Below are 17,620 nucleotides of genomic sequence, written 5' to 3'. Positions count from 1 at the left end.
TTTTTAGTAGAGACGGGGTTTCACCGTGTTAGCCAGGATGGTCTCGATCTCCTGACCTCGTGATCCACCCGTCCCAAAGTGCTGGGATTACAGGCTTGAGCCACCGCGCCCGGCCGGGTATGCTTTTCAAGGCTTTCTCCTTTAAGTGGGAGATGAGACCATTTCAGCTGTGTGTCAGAGGTGTGGTATCTTTGAATTTTATATCCACTTTAATTTCCGTGTTTGTGTTTTTTCTAGTTTCTCCTTGGACCAAGATGACTGATGGAAAACTCTCCACCTCTACAAATGGCATAGCCTTGATGGGCATTCTGGATGGTCGACCAGGAAACCCCCTTCAGAACCTGCAACACGTCAATCTCAAGGCGCCCCGCCTCCTCTCAGCGCCTGAGTACGGGCCCAAGCTGAAACTCAGGACTTTAGAAGACCGGCACAGCCTCCAGTCCGTGGACTCGGGGATTCCTACCCTGGAGATCGGGAACCCGGAGCCTGTGCCCTGCAGCGCGGTCCACGTGCGGAGGAAGCAGTCCGACTCCGACCTCATCCCCGAGCGGGCCTTCCAGAGCGCCTGCGCACTGCCATCCTGTGCGCCACCAGCTCCTAGCAGCGCCGAGCGGGAACAGAGCGTGCGCAAATCCTCCACGTTTCCCAGGACAGGCTATGACTCGGTAAAGCTCTACAGCCCGACCTCCAAAGCCCTGACCCGCAGCGATGATGTCTCTGTCTGCAGCGTGTCCAGTCTTGGGACAGAGCTGTCCACCACGCTGTCTGTCAGCAATGAGGACATCTTGGACCTTGTGGTCACGAGCAGCTCCAGTGCCATTGTGACCCTGGAGAATGACGATGACCCACAGTTTACCAACGTCACCTTGAGCTCTGTCAAGGAAACCAGTGGCTTACACCAGCAGGACTGTATTCATGAAACTGAGGAGGGGAGTAAATTGAAAATATTGGGGCCGTTTAGTAGCTTCTTCGCAAGGTAATGCCATCTTTGCCCCCTGGAAGAGCGTGGTGGTGGAGTCCAGACCAGTCTCCTTGTTCCTGTCTCACATGTGTTGTGTGTTCTCTGTGGTGTTAGGCAGGCACGTCTCACACGGATAACTGGGCCTTTTCCCGGAAGCCCGGAGTCCTGTGGGATTTTAAGGACTGGTCTGTTGGGGATTCTGCTCTTCACTGTCCCTGGCTCATTTGCAGTCTGTTGTCACTTCTCTGCCTCTGACCTGCTGTGGCTGTCCCACAGGTGGCCAGCATTACCAAATCGGCAGCCTGAGCCTCTGCGGGGCCCTGTGCACTCATATTAATGTTTCTTGGGCCAAGCAGACGGCACTGGTGAGGGTGACGCCTGTGAGTAACTCCCATTTCTAGTGCCAGCCCTCACTGGCGTAGTGCAGTGCTGTCATGCCGGGTGTCCCGGCCGTGTCCCCGTGCTCTTGGATGTCTGTGCTCTTGTGTGCGTGCCCTGGCCCTGCCCCTGCTGTGGAGGTGTGTGCCCTGCTGCCCTGCAGCCCCGTGCATTCCCACCGTGCTGGACCCGGCCATGCACCCCGTCCCCGTGGGGCCTTGTCACCCGGGTGCTGGAGTTCCTGTGTCTCCCTGAAGCCCTGTGGGGGCCGTGCCTTCAGCTTCTGCCTCTCATTTGTGCTCTCAGGCTTTTGTTCAACAAGTGCCTATTTCCTAGGCCCTGTTCTAGGCTGGTCATGTGGGGTAATAGGGGTGAGAGAAACGATGTTGGGTAATGACTTAGGGTGGGCTTGTGGCCTGGGGGCGGTGGGAGTGGACGCCTTCGTCACACAAGCATATGTGAACTCCTGAACTGTGGCGTGCTGGGAGGAAGGGCACGGGGGCTGTGGAGAGTATGTGGAGACTCAAGATCTGTGGCCAGGTGCGGTGGGACACTCCTGTAATCTCAGCACTTTGGGAGGCTGAGGTGAGTGGAACACCTGAGGTCAGGAGTTTAAGACCAGTCTGGCCAACATGGCAAAACCCCATCTTTATTAAAAATACAAAAATTAGCCAGCCATGGTGGTGCACACCTGTAATCCCAGCTACCGGGGACGTTGAGGCAGAGGTTGCAGTGAGCTGAGATCGCGCCACTGCACTCCAGCCTGGGTGACAGAACAAGACTCCATCTCAAAACAACAAACAAAAAAAAGAATTGTGATCTGCTCCATAGCTGCTCTTTGGAGGGCTCTGGGGCCAGGGCTTGACAGGTGGGAACATTTCTGCAGTTGACCCTGGCTGCCCCGTGTGTGTGCGTCTCTGGCAGAACCCACGTCAGACACTGCAGTACTGGGTGTCCTTTTGAGATGGTGTGGTGTGCCAGCTGGAGTCAGCTGGAGACTCTGACTGTGGCCAGCACATTAACTTATCACTGCCTCAGTTGCTTCATCAACTAAAGGGGATCATCTCAGACAAGCCTAAGCTCAGTTCTGAGTGAGATGGTCTGTGGTGTGGCCTGTGGTTTTGTCGGGAAACCTTCTCGAATGTGCTGACAGATAGGTATCTTGGTACCATGAGCACAGTTCCTGGTTGCAGAACACAGTAACTAAGCGATTGCCCTCAGTGGGAGGAACCCGGGAACTTTGGGGGAGATCTTGTCACTATCCCTTCTGAGGCTGTGGCCGTATCACAGTGTTGCTGTGGTTAGATTTGTGTGGCGGAACTTCCCTGTGCTCAGATGAGTGTGTTCAACTGTCCCCGCTTATGAACAACACCTGGTACCTGTTCCATGCGGTCCTCAGGATCCATCCAGAACATACAGAATCAGAAGCTCAGCAAGAAGGGCCTGAGGATGGGTTTTCAGAATCACCTGGGCTTCTTGGCAAATCTGGGAAACCTTGCTGGAAATGGGGTTGGCCGGGAAACAGCATGGTGGAAGGAGTGTGGCTTTAGAATTCAACTGACCTGCACCATGTCCAGCTCTGTGGCCTTGAGCAAGTGCCTTCAGCTCCCAGTCAGTTTTCTCACCCCTAAAACTGTGAGTGGAGAAGCGTGGCACGTGTCCCCATTATGCTGTTGACGAACACCACATGCTCACCTTTGTCCTTGCGCGTTCTGTCTCCTCTGCCTCACCTAAGAAGTGGGGATAATGAACCCTTCCTTCCATGGCAGTGGGGATTAAATGGGTTAGCATGTGAGAAATTTAATGCAGATCCAGACACGTAGTAAACTTTTAAGTATCAGTTGCTTGTGGCGATCATGGCCACGTTGCTGTGTCTGCCGCCGTTGTGATTCAACTGACTGAGCTGTGTGTGTTGGATCCTCTTCCCCTTTGAAAGGAAGCATCGTTGGTTATGCAATTTCTAGATCATTTCTAAAGCTACTGTTTCTTGAAAATCATACTCAGCTTTGCGCTGCAGGAAACAAGTGTCTCTTCTTTTATTCCTTGGTTCCTGTCTCTTTATCCTTGTTGTGATGGCTGTGACATTGTTATTGTGAGCCTCTCTGAACTACCTTTGGGAAGATAATGGAATATAATGAAAAATGACTCAAAACAAGTGATGACATGGACAGAGTCTAGGGGTTTTTTTTTTGTCCTAGAGTCTTAAAAATGTTAGAGAAGAGTTTCCATCTAGAGTTCCTTTGCGGGGAAAGGGTTTCTGTGCCAGAATCTTTAGAGCTCACTAAACATTTTACAGGTGAGTAAATGGAGTTACAGCGAATGTTCATCCACTCAGCCCAGGGCCTGGCCCCCAGCAGGTACCCAGAGGACTGTGGTCATTGTGAGTCTTTGTGGAGGGCAGGGCTGGGGCTAGAGCTGGTCCTCTGGGGTTCCCAGCCCTGGCTTCTGAGCCATCCCGTTACCCCACTTTGTCCCCTCACTCTCTTGCCTTCTGGTTTCCTTGTCCTCAGTGAATCAGTCTCTGGGTTAGGGAAGGACATGTGGACAGTGTAGTCTAGGAGAACATGCTCGGAGGGAAGGGTAGAGACAGGCAGGGATGATGACCTTGGCTGCTTGATGAGGTGGCCCGGGTGAGATGGGAGGAGGGGAGTGACAGGAGGGCTGGCCAGGCCTAACCACAGCCTCCCAGAAGCTGCAGGCCCGGCTTGCTTTTGTCCTTCACCCACACCGTAATGAGCACCTCTGTCCCAGACTCCAGCCTGAGCCTTAGAGAGAGCCCCTGCCTTTATGGAGCTCGCAGTCTGATGGGGTAGACACACAAGGCATTTCACAGGCTATGGGGGCGGGCACGAGTGCTGTTACTGTGGGTGGCGAGGGGGTGGCACTGCAGCCAAGAGTGCTGGTTCAGGAGTTCATGCGGCCTGGCTTCATCGTGAGCCCTCCTATTGGATCGCTGTGGGCCTTGTGCAGGTTACCTCTCTGAGCCTTAAGTAGGGGGTAAAACTACTGTGTAAGGTTAGAGATCAAATAGGGCATCTAACTTCTTGGCACTCTGGAAGTAGTAGCTTTCTGTGGTTCTAACAGAAATATTCTCATTTCTAAAAAATACGTTTTTTTAAAGCTTTCTCTAGTTCTCCCATATTGTGCTGAATTGTGTCAACCTGTTGCTGAAGAAGTCAGAGCAGGCTCTCTCCCGCTGGCCGATGTTTTGGGGTAGATGTGTCTTTGTTGTGGGCGGCTGTCCTGTGCATTAGAGATGCCTTGCAGTTTCCCTGGCCTCCACCCACGAGATGCCAGCAGCACTCCCCCAGTTGTGACAGCTAAAAATGTCTCCAGACATTGCCAGATACCCCAGGGAGGGGCTGGCAGACTCACCCAGCCTTTGAGAATAAGTGCTGGGATTTGCTCCTTTGAAGGAAATTTACTAAAGTAATTTGAGGACGATTTTCATTTGTATAGAAGAGTGGGACCGTGTTAAGGGATCATATGAGCCCAGTGTAGATTAAGAGTATTTATCTAGAAACCCGGACAGCAAGTGTAAGAGAAAGTCAGTAACATGCTTGGGGCGGGTTTATTTTCCGCAGGAGATACGGTTGGGCTCTCTAAAGCCAGGGGTTTAATCTCCTAATCCGCATTGGTCTGGAAGTTGAGAATTAGCTTTGACCAAGTACATCGTCTCTTGTATAGCCCCTTTATGGAGCTCTCAGATGATCTGAGTGCCCATTGCTGAGGAGAGGTATCTGAACTGCATTGAAGGATCAGGAGCTTGCCCAGTGAAGGTGTGGGGCAGAGGGAACAGCTTGTGGCAGGCTGGGAGGTGGGGGCACCTGGCTGTGTTTAAAGAACTGGAATGATGGATTTTTCCAGACCGCTTCCCAACCTGGCTGGGAGCTCCTTGGGGGCCGAGCCTGTGTCTGGTTCACCCTGGCACCAAGGGTAATTCACAGGCAGAGAAGAATATTGGTGGTTGAGAGCGGGGGCTGCTCTGACCCAAATTTGAACCTCAGCTCTGCCATTTTTGTACTGTGTGATCTTGAGAAAGTCACTTAGCCTCTGCGATCCGCAGTGTGTACTTGAGTGACATGGGGTTAATGGCACCTCTTGTAAAGAGTTAATGTGAGGGGCCGGGCGTGGTGGCTCATGCCTGTAATCCCAGCACTTCGGGAGGCTGAGGCGGGTGGATCAGCTGAAGTCAGGACTTTGAGACCAACCTGGCCAACATGGTGAAACCTCATTTCTACTAAAAATACAAAAAGTAGCCGGGTTGCTGTACCCTGCACCGAAAGCTGACTAATTCAAGTAAGTACCGTGAATTTTCATTTACATGTGAGGAAACTGAGGCAAGGGGTGGTTAAGTGGTTTGCCCAAGGATACAGGGAAATAGGAATAAGTTTATGCTTCTAAGGGTTGTTGGGATTAAATGGGAGGGAGTGTACATAGATGTGACACGCTGGGCACATTGCAGGCACATTAATGTCTAGTCTATGTTTTTATGTTGCCTGACTTTAATTTATTCCTGATTTGGCTGTCTTAGAATTAGCTCTAGTGAACTGAGATGGAACATTGTAACTATGCCTTTTCTGTGCAAACAGTTCGTTAATATTGCTGGTGACTTTGCCGTGGCATTATGGATATACAGACGGCACCTGCTGTGTGCCTGTATTGCTGCTGGTGTGTATGAGCTTGTGTGTTGCTGTGATCCTGGGAGGGAGTGCTGGGTGCTGGTCTCTTGATGTCACTGTTTGCTGGTGTGTGGTCTTGGGTGAGGCAGGTAATCAGTCTCTCTGGGGCTCAGTATCCTTGTTTGCAAAACGAGCTGAGGGGTACGTACTTTACATTAGAGTTGCAACAATGAAAAGACCATTCTGATCAAGGTGTTAGGGCTGCAAGTGCCAGGCAGTAGGGAAGCAAGAAGATTCGAAGATGGGCAGACTAGTGCTGGAGACCACTGGGTCAGTCCCTCTACTGTGTGATGAGGATCTGGAGAGAGATGTGAACAAAGCAGCAAAGCCCGTTGACAGCCCAGAAAGAAATAACAGGGCTGAGATGTCGACTGGCCTTCAAAAGTGCTGTCCACCCGCATGAGGGTGGAGATGGTGAGGAATCAGCTCATGCAAAGTCATGGGAGCAGGAGAGAGCCCAGCCTTTCTGGGAAGATGCCATAGCATGAGGTGCTCAGGAGGGGCAGGGGTAGGAGAAGAGCCCAGAGAGATGGTAGACGCCCAGATGGGGCAGGACTTTGAGGACGACATTTAGTCTCAAGACTCAAAGCCTGTCACAGCCAGACAGGGTAAGATGAAAGTCTGCACAGGAGCTAATGGGCTGCCTTGATGAGAATGAGTTGAACTGTTAGCTTGATAGGGTCGAGATGAGCAGCTCCCTTTGGAGAAGGCAGTTGCCCTGTTCTGAGCTCAGCTTCTGGGCCAGGCTCTTCAGTCGCTTTCTAAAGCATTTCACAGCTCACTGGAGACAGGCTCAGAAAGGCTAACTGCACAGACTGCAGAGCTGCGATTTGAACATTCACTTGTTAACTCCAAAGTCCGTGCTGTTTCTACAAAAGACACCACCCGTCTCTTATAACATGTGTAACATGATCAGAAAGGGGGACGCGCGGGGCTGGGAGAGCAAAAGGAGATGAACGGGAAATCAGAGGTTCTGTGGCGATTTTGCAGGGCATTGATGGAACTGTGATCCTCTGTGAAAGGGAGGAAGTGAGCAGAACTCTAAGCCGGGTCAGGGAGGCTAGCTGGGTGGCATCTGTCAGGGCACTGAAGCTCCTCAGTGGGAAGACGGTTGGAGAATTGCTTCTTGAGCCATCGCAGGCCAACAGGATGAGAATGCCTCTTCCTCCTCCAGTTACTCCAGGCAGTTGAAAGTGTGGGAGTGAGGCTGGAGTCAGCTGTTTGTCACGAGGCCTGCTGCTGGGCTGGTGGCCTTTGTGGGCTGGCCATCGACAGGGGAGGGAGATACAGCAGAATCACTGCAGGTGCTTCCTGGAGGCCTTGAGCCAGAGAGAAGCAGAAAGGATTTTAGCAAGCAAGGAACTCGTAGGGTGGTTCGCATTATTCCTCTCTAAAAATCTGTGAGGGGGCCGGGCGCGGTGGCTCACGCCTGTAATCCCAGCACTTTGGGAGGCTGAGGTGGGCAGATCACTTGAGGTCAGGAGTTGGGTAGACCAGCCAGCCTGGATAACATGGCGAAACTCCATCTTTACTAAAAATACAAAAGTTAGCTGGGCATCATGGTGGGAGGCTGAGGCAGGAGAATGGCGTGAATCTGAGAGGTGTAGGTTGCAGTGAGCTGAGATAATGCCACTGCACACCAGCCTGGGTGACAGAGCGAGACTCCATCTCAAAAAAAAACAAAAAATAAACAAAAAAAAACCTGTGAGGGGTCTCAGTGATTTCGGAAACTGGCCTTTAAGTGTTTGCACAGGCACACACTTACTTGGGTCTTCTTTTTTATTTATTTATTTTTAAAATGTTTTTGAGATGGAATCTTGCTCTCGCCTAGGCTAGAATGCAATGGTGTGAACTTGGCTCACTGCAACTTCTGCCTCCCGGGTTCAAGCGATTCTCCTGCCTCAGCCTCCTGAGTAGCTGGGATTACAGCTGCGCACTACCACACCCGGCTAAGTTTTGTATTTTGAGTAGGGGCAGGGTATCACTATGTTAGCCAGGCTGGTCTCGAACTTCTGACCTCGTGATCTGCCCGCCTCAGCCTCCCAGAGTGCTGGGATTACAGGCGTGAGCCACGGCGCCCGGCCTTACTCTGGGTCTTCTGACACTGTTTGGATTCCCCCATCCCAAGGGTTTAAGTTCCCTGGTTGTGCGTTCGTGTACCAGGTGGATGTTCAGCAGCTCGACTACCTCTCGATTGCAGAACGTCTGCACTTCTTTTCCAGCCACCGGTTTACATAGCTGGTTTCTTACCAAGCATTGATTCAGCACCTGGGAGGTCACTGGTAACCTTGACCCGAGACGTTTCTTTAAATCTGGGTGAGCTTCAGTTTGAGGTTGCGGTTCGTGTCTGGAGACGTGCAGCTGATGGTGTCACTGCACACATGGCTGAAAGGAGCCATAGGACGCCATCTGTGTGTGTGCGTGCTGGACACACACAGGAGGTTGTCTGGTTACTGCTGCAGATGCTGTTTGCAGACCTGCCAGTGGTCCAGCCACGTTCAGAAAGAACAGCTGGGCCTGTAAGGGTGTGCCGCTTCCCTGTGCTTTGCTGGGCTTTGTTTTCTCTTGGCAGCAAATCACAACCATAACGATCATTTTTTTGCGTGGCTGCTGTGTACCAAGCACTGTGCTAGATTCTTAAATATGTTTCTCATTATATATTCTGTAAAAAAACATTGCCTGAGCACCTGCCATATGCCAAGGCACTGTTCTAGGTGCTTGGGGTTCATTTGTGAACAAAACAAAGCCCCTGTCCTTGCAGAGCTTATGTGCTAGCAGAGGGCACTGATGGTAAACACAGTGAGTAGATGGAGGGTATGTGCTGGCAGACTTAAGAGCTACAGAGAAAGCCAGAAAGCAGAGGTGGTACGAGGTCCTGGGAGGAACGGAGAAGGCAGGTTACACAATGAATAGGCTGGTCAGGATAGGCCTGAAGGAGAAGGAGAGATTGAAGCAAAGCCTTGGCCAGGTGGGCGGCTCACACCTGTAATCCCAGCACTTTGGGAGACCAAGGTGGGCAGATCACCTGACGCTGGGAGTTCAAGACCAGCCTGGCCAACAGGGTGTGAAACCCTGTCTCTACTAAAAATACAAAAATTAGCTGGGCGTGGTGGCGTGCGCCTGTAAACCCAACTACCAGGAAGGCTGAGGCAGGAGAATTGCTTGAATCATTCGGGCTTGAACCATGGTGGAGGTTGCAGCGAGCTGAGGTCGCGCCACTGCACGCTGGCCTGGGCAACAGAGCAAGACTCTGTCTGGAAAGAAAGGAAAAAAAAAAAAAACGTGAAGATGTCAGTCACGAAGTTAACCAAGCGCGTGCTTGGGAGGAGAGTGATCCAGCAAGGGGGAAGGACGCAGGCAGGCCTGATGCATTTGAGCACAGAGGCCCTGGTGGGGACTGAGAGAAGGAAGGGCTAGGGTCAGTGGGACCAGATTCTGTATGGGCATACAGGCCATTGTATGATGGTGGGTTTGACTTAGAGTCAGTGGGGAGCCGCTGAAGAATTTTTGTCTTTTTGAGATGGGGTCTTGCTGCATTGGCCAGCCAGGAGTGCAGTGGCCGTTCACAGGTGCAGCCATAGTGCAGTGTGGCCTTGAACTCCTGGGCTCAAACGGTCATCCTGCCTCAGCTTCAGAATAGCTGGGCCTACCACGCCACTGTGCCTGGCTCCTCTGCAGATTTTTGAGTGGAGGAGTTGTCCTGGTTTTTTGCTGCTGCCTAACAGCAGAGTCTCACTTTGTCGCCCAGGCTGGATTTCACTGGTGCCATCATAGCTCACTGCAGCCTCGAACTCCCGGGCTCAAGCCATCCTTGCACCATACATTTGGTGGCTGGAAACAACATGGCTGTCCGTCATGGTGTGGCTGGGTTACCCTTGGGCGCTTATCAGGAGGAAACAGCGTGTTGGCGGCTGCGTCCCTGTCCCAGGCTTGGCTAAGGAACTGTCTGCTTCCAGGCTCACTCAGGCTGTTGGCAGAGCTCATTGTGGCTGTAAACTGAGCTCCTCATTTCCCTGCTTGCTGTCAGCTGAGGGTCACTTGCAGCTCCTGGAAGTCACCCAAATTCCTTGCTGTGTGGCCCCTCCATATTGAAAACCAGCACCAAAGATTCTCTTGTCGAGTTCGTCTCACACTCCACATCTCTTCCCAGAGAGAACACTGATTGCTTTTAAGGGCTCACTGAAATCATGTAAGGTTCATTGAAAATCCTCTCCCCTCCCCTCCCCTCCCCTCCCCTCCCCTTTTCCTTATTCTAGAGACAGAGTCTCACTTTGTTGCCCAGGCTGGATTTCACTGGTGCCATCATAGCTCACTGCAGCCTCGAACTCCCAGGCTCAAGCCATCCTTGCACCTCAGCCTCCAGAACAACTAGGATCACAGACATGCACCATCACACACAGCTAATTTTTAAAATTTTTTGTAGAGACATGGTCTCACTTTGTTGCCCAGGCTGGTCTCAAACTCCTAGCCTCAAGGGATCCTCCTGCCTTGGCTTCCCCAAGTGTTGGGATTGAGCCACCATGACCTGCTGTGCTTGGCCTACCTCTCTTTCTTAAAGTCATCTGTGCTGTTTGATGTAACCTGATCACAGAGTGACCATCCCATCATATTCGTAGTTTATGCCCATGTTCAAAGGGAGGGATTTTACAGGGTATGAACATCAGGGAAAGGGAATCTCAGAAGTCTGCCTGCCATAGGAGTAGCGATTTCATTGAGTCCTAAACAGAATGCCCTGAGGTGCTGTACCTAGAGAGGCTTCTGGGAAGGGGAAGGGCAGAGCAGGGAGTCCGAGGAGGCTGTTGCAGGAGTCCGGACAAGAAGCGATGATGGCTTCGCCTGGGTGGCAGCGGCAGGGAGGGTGCGATTTGAAGAATGGATGTGGGTGTGGAGAAAAGAAAGGAGTCAAAGATGGCTCTAAGACTTTTGGCTTCAGCCAGTGGAAAATAGAGTTGCCAAGATGGAGAGAAGATGAGGAGTGGAGTTTGAGACATCTTAGACATTTATAGAAAGGAGGTGGAGTAGGTGACTAGAGAGGATCCTGGAAGGAGTGGGGCTGGATGGGAGGTATACATTGACTTGTTGGCATTGGAGGTGGTTTGAAACCAGGTGAGGTCTCCTTGGAAACCAGCGGACAGAGAAGAGGACCAAGGAGTGACCCTGAGGCCTGTCAGCACCACGAGATCTGGGAGGAGAAAGAGCAGCAGCAAGTGCGAGAAGGCAGGGCTGGTGAGCTGGGAGGGCACGAGTGTGGGGTCTGGAAGCCAGGTCCGGGCCCGGTGAGCATGGGCGTCAATGAGGGGAGGGGCAACTGGGCAGAGGTTGCTGAGAGGGCAAGGCAGATAAGGACTCAGAATTGACTGTTTAAGCACTTTGGAAGGCCGAGACAAGTCAGGAGTTCGAGACCAGCCTGGCCAATGTGGCAAAACCCCGTCTCTACTAAAAATACAAAAATTATTTGGGTGTGGTGGCAGGCGCCTGTAATACCAGCTACTTGGGAGGCTTAGGCTTGAGAATCACAATCACTTGAACCTGGGAGGTGGAGCTTGTAGTGAGCCAAGCATGGACGACAGAGCGAGACTCCAGCATGGACGACAGAGCGAGACTCTGTCTCAAAAGGAAAAATGAAAAGAATTGACTGTTTAGCAATGAGGAGGCCATCAGTGACCTTTGACCAGAGCTGTTTTAGTGAAGTGGTGCAAGCAAAAGCGAAACTAGAGTAAATATTTGAGAGAATGGGGCCAGCATGGTGGCCTCACACCTATAATCCCAGCACTTTGGGAGGCCAGAATGGGTGGGTCACTTTAAACTGGGAGGTTGAGATTAGCCTGGGCAAAATAGTGAGACCCCATCTCTACAAAAAATAGAAAACATTATCCGGGTGTGGTGATGTGCACCTGTAATCCCAGCTACTTGGGAGGCTGAGGTGGGAGGATCACTTGACCCAGGAGGTCGAGGCTGCAGTGAGCTGCACATGGTATCACCAGGAGTCTGCTATATTGGTCCACTGCAGTGATGGCGCCACTGCATTCCAGCCTGGGTGGCAGAGTGAGACCCAGAGAGACTGGGAGAAGAGAAGTTGGAAGCAGCGAGCAGATGATTCTTTGGTGGGTTTGCCCCAGAGGGGAGCAGAGGAGATAGGGTGATAGCTGGAGGCAGAAGTGGTGTGATTTATTTTTCCTTTTTTAAGATTGGAGAAATACAGGGGTTTTTTGTTTTTTTGTTTGTTTTACTTTGAAAACAACCTAGTAAAAGAATAAGAGGTTGAACATACCTGGGAGAGGAGAGAATCACTGGAGCATTGTCCCTGAGTTGCATCTGAAGGAGCGGGATCTAGAGTTCAACAGAGAAGTGGCTTCAGCTGGGGAGAGTCCAGCATAGCAGGTGCCTGGGAGAGGATGGGGCACAGGTAGATGGGGAGGAGGGGTCTGGGGGAGGAAGCTTGCTCTTGCAGGTGCTCTGTCTCGCGTGCTGTCTCCCTCTCCTTCCCTCTCTCTCCCCCTTTTCCTCTCCCCCTCTCTCCCTTTTCCTCTCCCTCTCTCCCCCTTCCATGCTTGTAGTCTACTTTTGTTTGTAGTGTTGCTTCATTGTTTGTGTGTGAATGTACTTTTTTTTTTTTGAGATGGAGTCGCATTCTATTGCCCAGGCTAGAGTGCAGTGGTGTGATTTCAGCTCACTGCAGTTTCTACCTCCTGGGTTCAAGCGATTCTCCTGCCTCAGCCTCCTGAGTAGCTGGGATTACAGGCACGTGCCGCCACACCCAGCTAATTTTTGTAGTTTTAGTAAAGATGAGGTTTCACCGTGTTGGGCAAGGCTGGTCTTGAATTCATGACCTCAAGTGATCCGCCCGCCTCGGCCTCCCGAAGTGCTGGAATTACAGGCGTGAGCCACTGTGCCTGGCCTGAATATAGATTTTTAATTTCAACATATTTACTTTTTAAAAAAATAGACTTTATTTTTTAGAGCAGTTGTAGGTTTACAGCAAAATTAAGCAGAGAGGATGGAATTCCATGTATCTCCTTTTTACCCTTATATGCACAGCCTCCCCTCTCGTCAACAGCCCACACTGGGGAAGTCCATTTTTACCATCGATGAGCCCACACGGATACATCATTATCGCCAGGAGTCCAGAGTCTACATCAGGGGCCACCCTGGGTGCTGTGTACTCTGTGGGTTTGGACAGATGTATAATGACATGTATCTGCCATGGCCATATCACACTGAGGAGTTTCACTGCCCCCAAATCCTCTGTGATCCACCTATCCGTCTCTCTTTTTCTCCTAACCCCTGGAAACCACTGATCTTTTTACTGTCTCCATGGTTTTGCCTTTTCCAGAATGCCATACAGGTGGAAATCATTTTCAGATTGACTTCTTTCCTTAGTAGTGTGAATCTGAGTCTCTTCATGTCTCGACAGCTCATTTCTTTTTAGCACTCAGTGGTACTGCACTGCATGTATGCACCATGGTTGATCCATTCACTGCTGAAGGACATCTTGGTTGCTTCCAAGTGTTGGCAATTGTGAATGAAACTGCCATAATCATCTGTGTGCAGATTTTTGTGTGGACATAAGTTTTCAGCTCCTTTGGGTAAATATCAAGACGTGCCGTGGCTAGATTATACGCTAAGAGTCTGTTTAGTTTTGTAAGAAGCCAGCAGACTGTCTTCCAAAGGGGTGGCACCATGTGACTCCCCCCAACAATGAGTGAGAGTTTCTGTTGCTCCACACCCTTCCTCCCCCAGCATTTGCTGCTGTTAGTAGAAGTTCCTGTTCGATTGCTCTGGGTTTTTGTTTTGATTTGTTTTGTTTTTGGTGAAGTAGGAAGCAAGGTCCCGAGGATGGGTGTCTTAGTCTGTTTGAGCTTTTTTTTTTTTTACTTATTTATTTATTTTTCGAGACGGAGTTTCGCTCTTGTTGCCCGGGCAAGAGCGCAATGGCGCAATCTCGGCTCGCCGCAACCTCTGTCTTCTGGGTTCAAGTGATTCTCCTGCCTCAGCCTCCCTAGTAGCTGGGATTACAGGCGTGTGCCACCACGCCTGGATAATTTTGTATTTTTAGTAGAGATGGGGTTTCTCTATATTAGTCGGGCTGGTCTCAAACTCCCGACCTCAGGTGATCTGCCCGCCTCAGCCTCCCAGAGTATTGGGATTACAGGTGTGAGCCACCACGCCGGGCCTTTTTAAAATTTTTAAACATAATATTGTAGACGAGGTGGCTTATAAACAACAGAAATTTGTTTCCCACAGTTCTGGAGGCCGGGAGGTGTAAGATCAAGGTGCCAGCAGGTTCAGTGTCTGGTGAGCTGTTGAACATGTCTTTTATAAGGGCAGTAATCCCCTGGGGAGGGCTCCACCCTCATAATCTAGTCACCTCCCAAAGGCTTCACTTCCTAATACTGTCAACCTGAGGGTTAGGATTTCAACATGTGAATTGGGTGGGAGCACAAACCCTGGGGCTATAGTAGTGGGGATGGTGTGCTGGGTTGGAAGCCATCAAGGTGTGTGGAAGCCATCAAGGCTTGTGGAAGCCATCAAGGTGTGAAAGCCATCAAGGTGTGTGGGAGAATGGATGGAGAGGGAAGGAAGCGTTGCTGGGGGGCAGCAAGGGCCCTGCCAGGAGATCAAGGACCAGTCAGCGTGCTGGGTGTCTTTCTCCAGCCATGTTTTTTGCACAGGTACATGTGCAGGGCAGGCTTGTCTTTGAGCTAAGTGTGTACAGGGAAGAGAGAGAGAGGCAGGGCTCAGGGATGTGTGAGGGTGATTACAGTGGGGCGTGGATTCTCCGGGTGGTGGAAGGAGGGTGGATTAGAGGAGCGGGATAGAGACCCTGAAGCCTGGAGAGCAGTGGGGGTCTTCATCGTGTGGGTGGGGAGGCTCCAGTCACACAGCCGGCTGGGAGTGCAGCCTGCAGGGTCAGCGTACCCTTTGACGTACCGTTTGACGTAGCTCCCCCCGGGGCCATCGCATTGCTGTTTGAGCTGCATCTGGTGAGCCTGGCCCAGGAGTGTTGGAGAAAGGAAGTGGAGGTCTTCATTCGACTTCTCCCGTGTGCTGGGTCGGGAGAGGGAGGCCGCAGTGCCGTCCTGGGCGTTGTGGTGGGAGCTGCTTTGCTGGACTGGCCTTGCTGAGACAGAGCTTCTTCCCATGGTATAAGAGCCTCCCCATTTGTGAACAGCACCCCGTCCTCAGGGAAAGCTTGTCTGGGGAATGGACTGTGGGGATCAGCCCTGAATGTTGGCTGCGCAGATCCCTCTTCTGGGGGCTGCCTGGTAGCCCTGTTGTTAGAAGCTGCATGAGACAGTGGTGCCATGCTTGGCCACCCTACCCTTGGGTGGGCATAACCTCACATGCTCCTGTGGAGAGGGCCAGGCCAGGATAGCAAGGGGGGAAGTCAATGCCAAGAGGAAACGTCTGGGAGGAACACGGACCGTGGTCACCGAGCGTGAGGCGCCACTTCCTCTTCTTCAGTCCCTGGCCCTCTCCAGGGGACCCCAGCCTCACTCGCAGCTGACTGCCCACAGCAGGTGTCCCCTTGGCCTTCCCACCAGGCACCAGCCTGGCAGCTCCCTTCCCCTGGACCAGGTCTGCAGAGAGGTGGGGCTCGCTCACTCAGGGATGCCTTCTCCCTGCTTCTCTGAGGATCCGCATCCCGAGATCATTTCTGCAGATGCTTAGCCACTGCCGGGAAGCCCTCTCCAGCCTCCGTGCAAGGACCAGCCTCACCTCGAGCACCAGCCTCGCCTCGCAGGCCTTCTGTGTGCCCCATTTATCCCATATTCCCCGGGGGCACAGGAGAGATGCCGGGGCGAGCCTGCATGTCACCACAGCTGTGCAGGGACTGTGGCCCGGGCTGGCCTCCCAGGGGCCCCACGTTCCATTGTTTCAGGTCTCTGGGTTCCTCCCCTACAGCCGCACTCTGAAGAGTGTCCGTCCCAGCTGCAGGAGTGGAGACCTGGTTGTGCAGTAGTGCAGCAGCTGTGCCATCCCCTGGGCTCTGTGGGCTGGCCTGAGTGCTGCATGGGAAAGCGCCATGGACACCACAGGGAAGAGATGCTAGTGAAACCCTCGCCGGCTCAGCCGGTGGCCTCTGTGGTCGGCGTCCTGGCTCTGCCACCCACTCCCTCTGCATCTGGGGCGAGTCGCTTTGCAGACACAGCTTTCCCGCGTGTGAAATGCAGAGTTGCGTCAGGCGGTCTCGGCATCTTCCAGCAGGAAGAACCTTCTGGAATCAGCAGTAGCCCCTGCTGTCCTCCTGCAGGCCTGGAGACCCCTCCTGGAATGGTTTTCCTGCCTGCTTCCTCCTGCTGCATACATGAGAAGAACCCACAGGAGCTTCCCAGGAAGAGTGGCCCCCTGTGCTGCGTGTCAGCTCCCAGCTCTGGCCGGGGCGCCTCTCATGCGCAGTGCCACCCGACAGCCTGCGCACCCCTTGAGGGTCCGCCTCTTGCTCATTTTATGCTGGTGCCTGGTTAGAACTCAGTAAGTGCTTGCCAAATGGTTGAATTCAGACGTCATCCCTTTCCTTAGAGATTATCTCCCCAAGGACCCAGTCCTGGGGATGTGGGGGTCAGCACACCCGCTTCAGTCCTGGGGATGTAACGGTCAACACACCCACTTCTCCCAAATCAAAGCCCCAGTGGCACGATAGTCAACGGAGACCACACTGCAGAGACTGGTAAGGGATACTGTGTCCCAGGCTGTGAGGCCTGTGGTGGAGTTCCTGAGGAGAGGGGTGGGTTGAGGTGCGCGTGCTGGAGGTAGCGTGAGAAAGCTGGGAGAGGCTCCACTTTCCACAGGGCGGTCAGGGAGGACCTTGCTGGGAAAGCAGTGTTTGATCAAAGATCTGAGTGGCATGTGGGTGAAGCATGTTCTTCTGAAGGACACAGTGGAGACGAAGGCCCTGAGGCCGGCAGGGACTGGCCTTGCTTTTCAGGCCTCACGACCTACACGAAGCTCCTTGAGAAATGGGCAGCAGCGGCCTGTGCCCCTGGCTCCCACAGCACCTCATGCATGCTCAGCAAAGTCATCCCTTGTGGCTGCCTGGAGTCGTATATTGGGGCACAGTTGGTGCTTTAGTTACTAGAATATCACACTGCTGTCCAACGTGTTAGCCACTAGCCCCATGTAGCTATTTCAATTGAGTTAAAAATTACCTGAAATGGAAAATTCAGTTTCTCAGTCACTCTGGCCAGTCAGGCGCTCAGTAGCCACGAGTGGCTTGTGACCTCCCTGTTGGGCAGCTCAGATTAGTACATTTCCACCATGCAGGAAGTTCTGTTGTTCAGCCCTGGTCTGTGGGTCGATCTGTGACTTGAACCTTTGTTGTTCTCCTTGATGTGTAACAGCAGCACACAGTGGGTGTGAAACGGGCCAATCCGTAATGGAGTGTATGTAGCCCAGAGAGGTCTGCAGAGAGAACCACCCTCAGGGCTCCGGGGGAGGAGAAGGAAACCGAGGCCAGGTGGCAGGTGGGGTGCTGGTCAGACAGGTATAGCGGGGAGGGCCCTGCCTGGAGTCAGCCTTGTTGGGGTTGAGGTTCTCGCCTGAGGGCGTGTTTGACGCTCCCCGTGAACTCTCGTGCACATTTATTTTATTTTATTTT

General features: G+C 52.4%; 1 protein-coding gene across 1 annotated transcript in view; it reads left to right on the top strand.

The window, feature by feature from the left end:
* TBC1D14 (TBC1 domain family, member 14) overlaps positions 1–17,620 on the top strand; it is a 123,270-nt gene that overhangs the window by 14,105 nt on the left and 91,545 nt on the right. The window contains exon 2 of the mRNA XM_011935401.1: positions 238–976. Within this exon, the coding sequence (XP_011790791.1) occupies positions 255–976 (722 nt within the window). The 5' untranslated portion in view covers positions 238–254. The remainder of the gene's footprint in view (positions 1–237; positions 977–17,620) is intronic.

Source organism: Colobus angolensis, unplaced genomic scaffold (assembly GCF_000951035.1).
Source record: "Colobus angolensis palliatus isolate OR3802 unplaced genomic scaffold, Cang.pa_1.0 Scaffold143, whole genome shotgun sequence".
Classification (NCBI taxonomy): domain Eukaryota; kingdom Metazoa; phylum Chordata; class Mammalia; order Primates; family Cercopithecidae; genus Colobus; species Colobus angolensis.
This window is presented reverse-complemented; position numbering and strand designations above follow the sequence as displayed.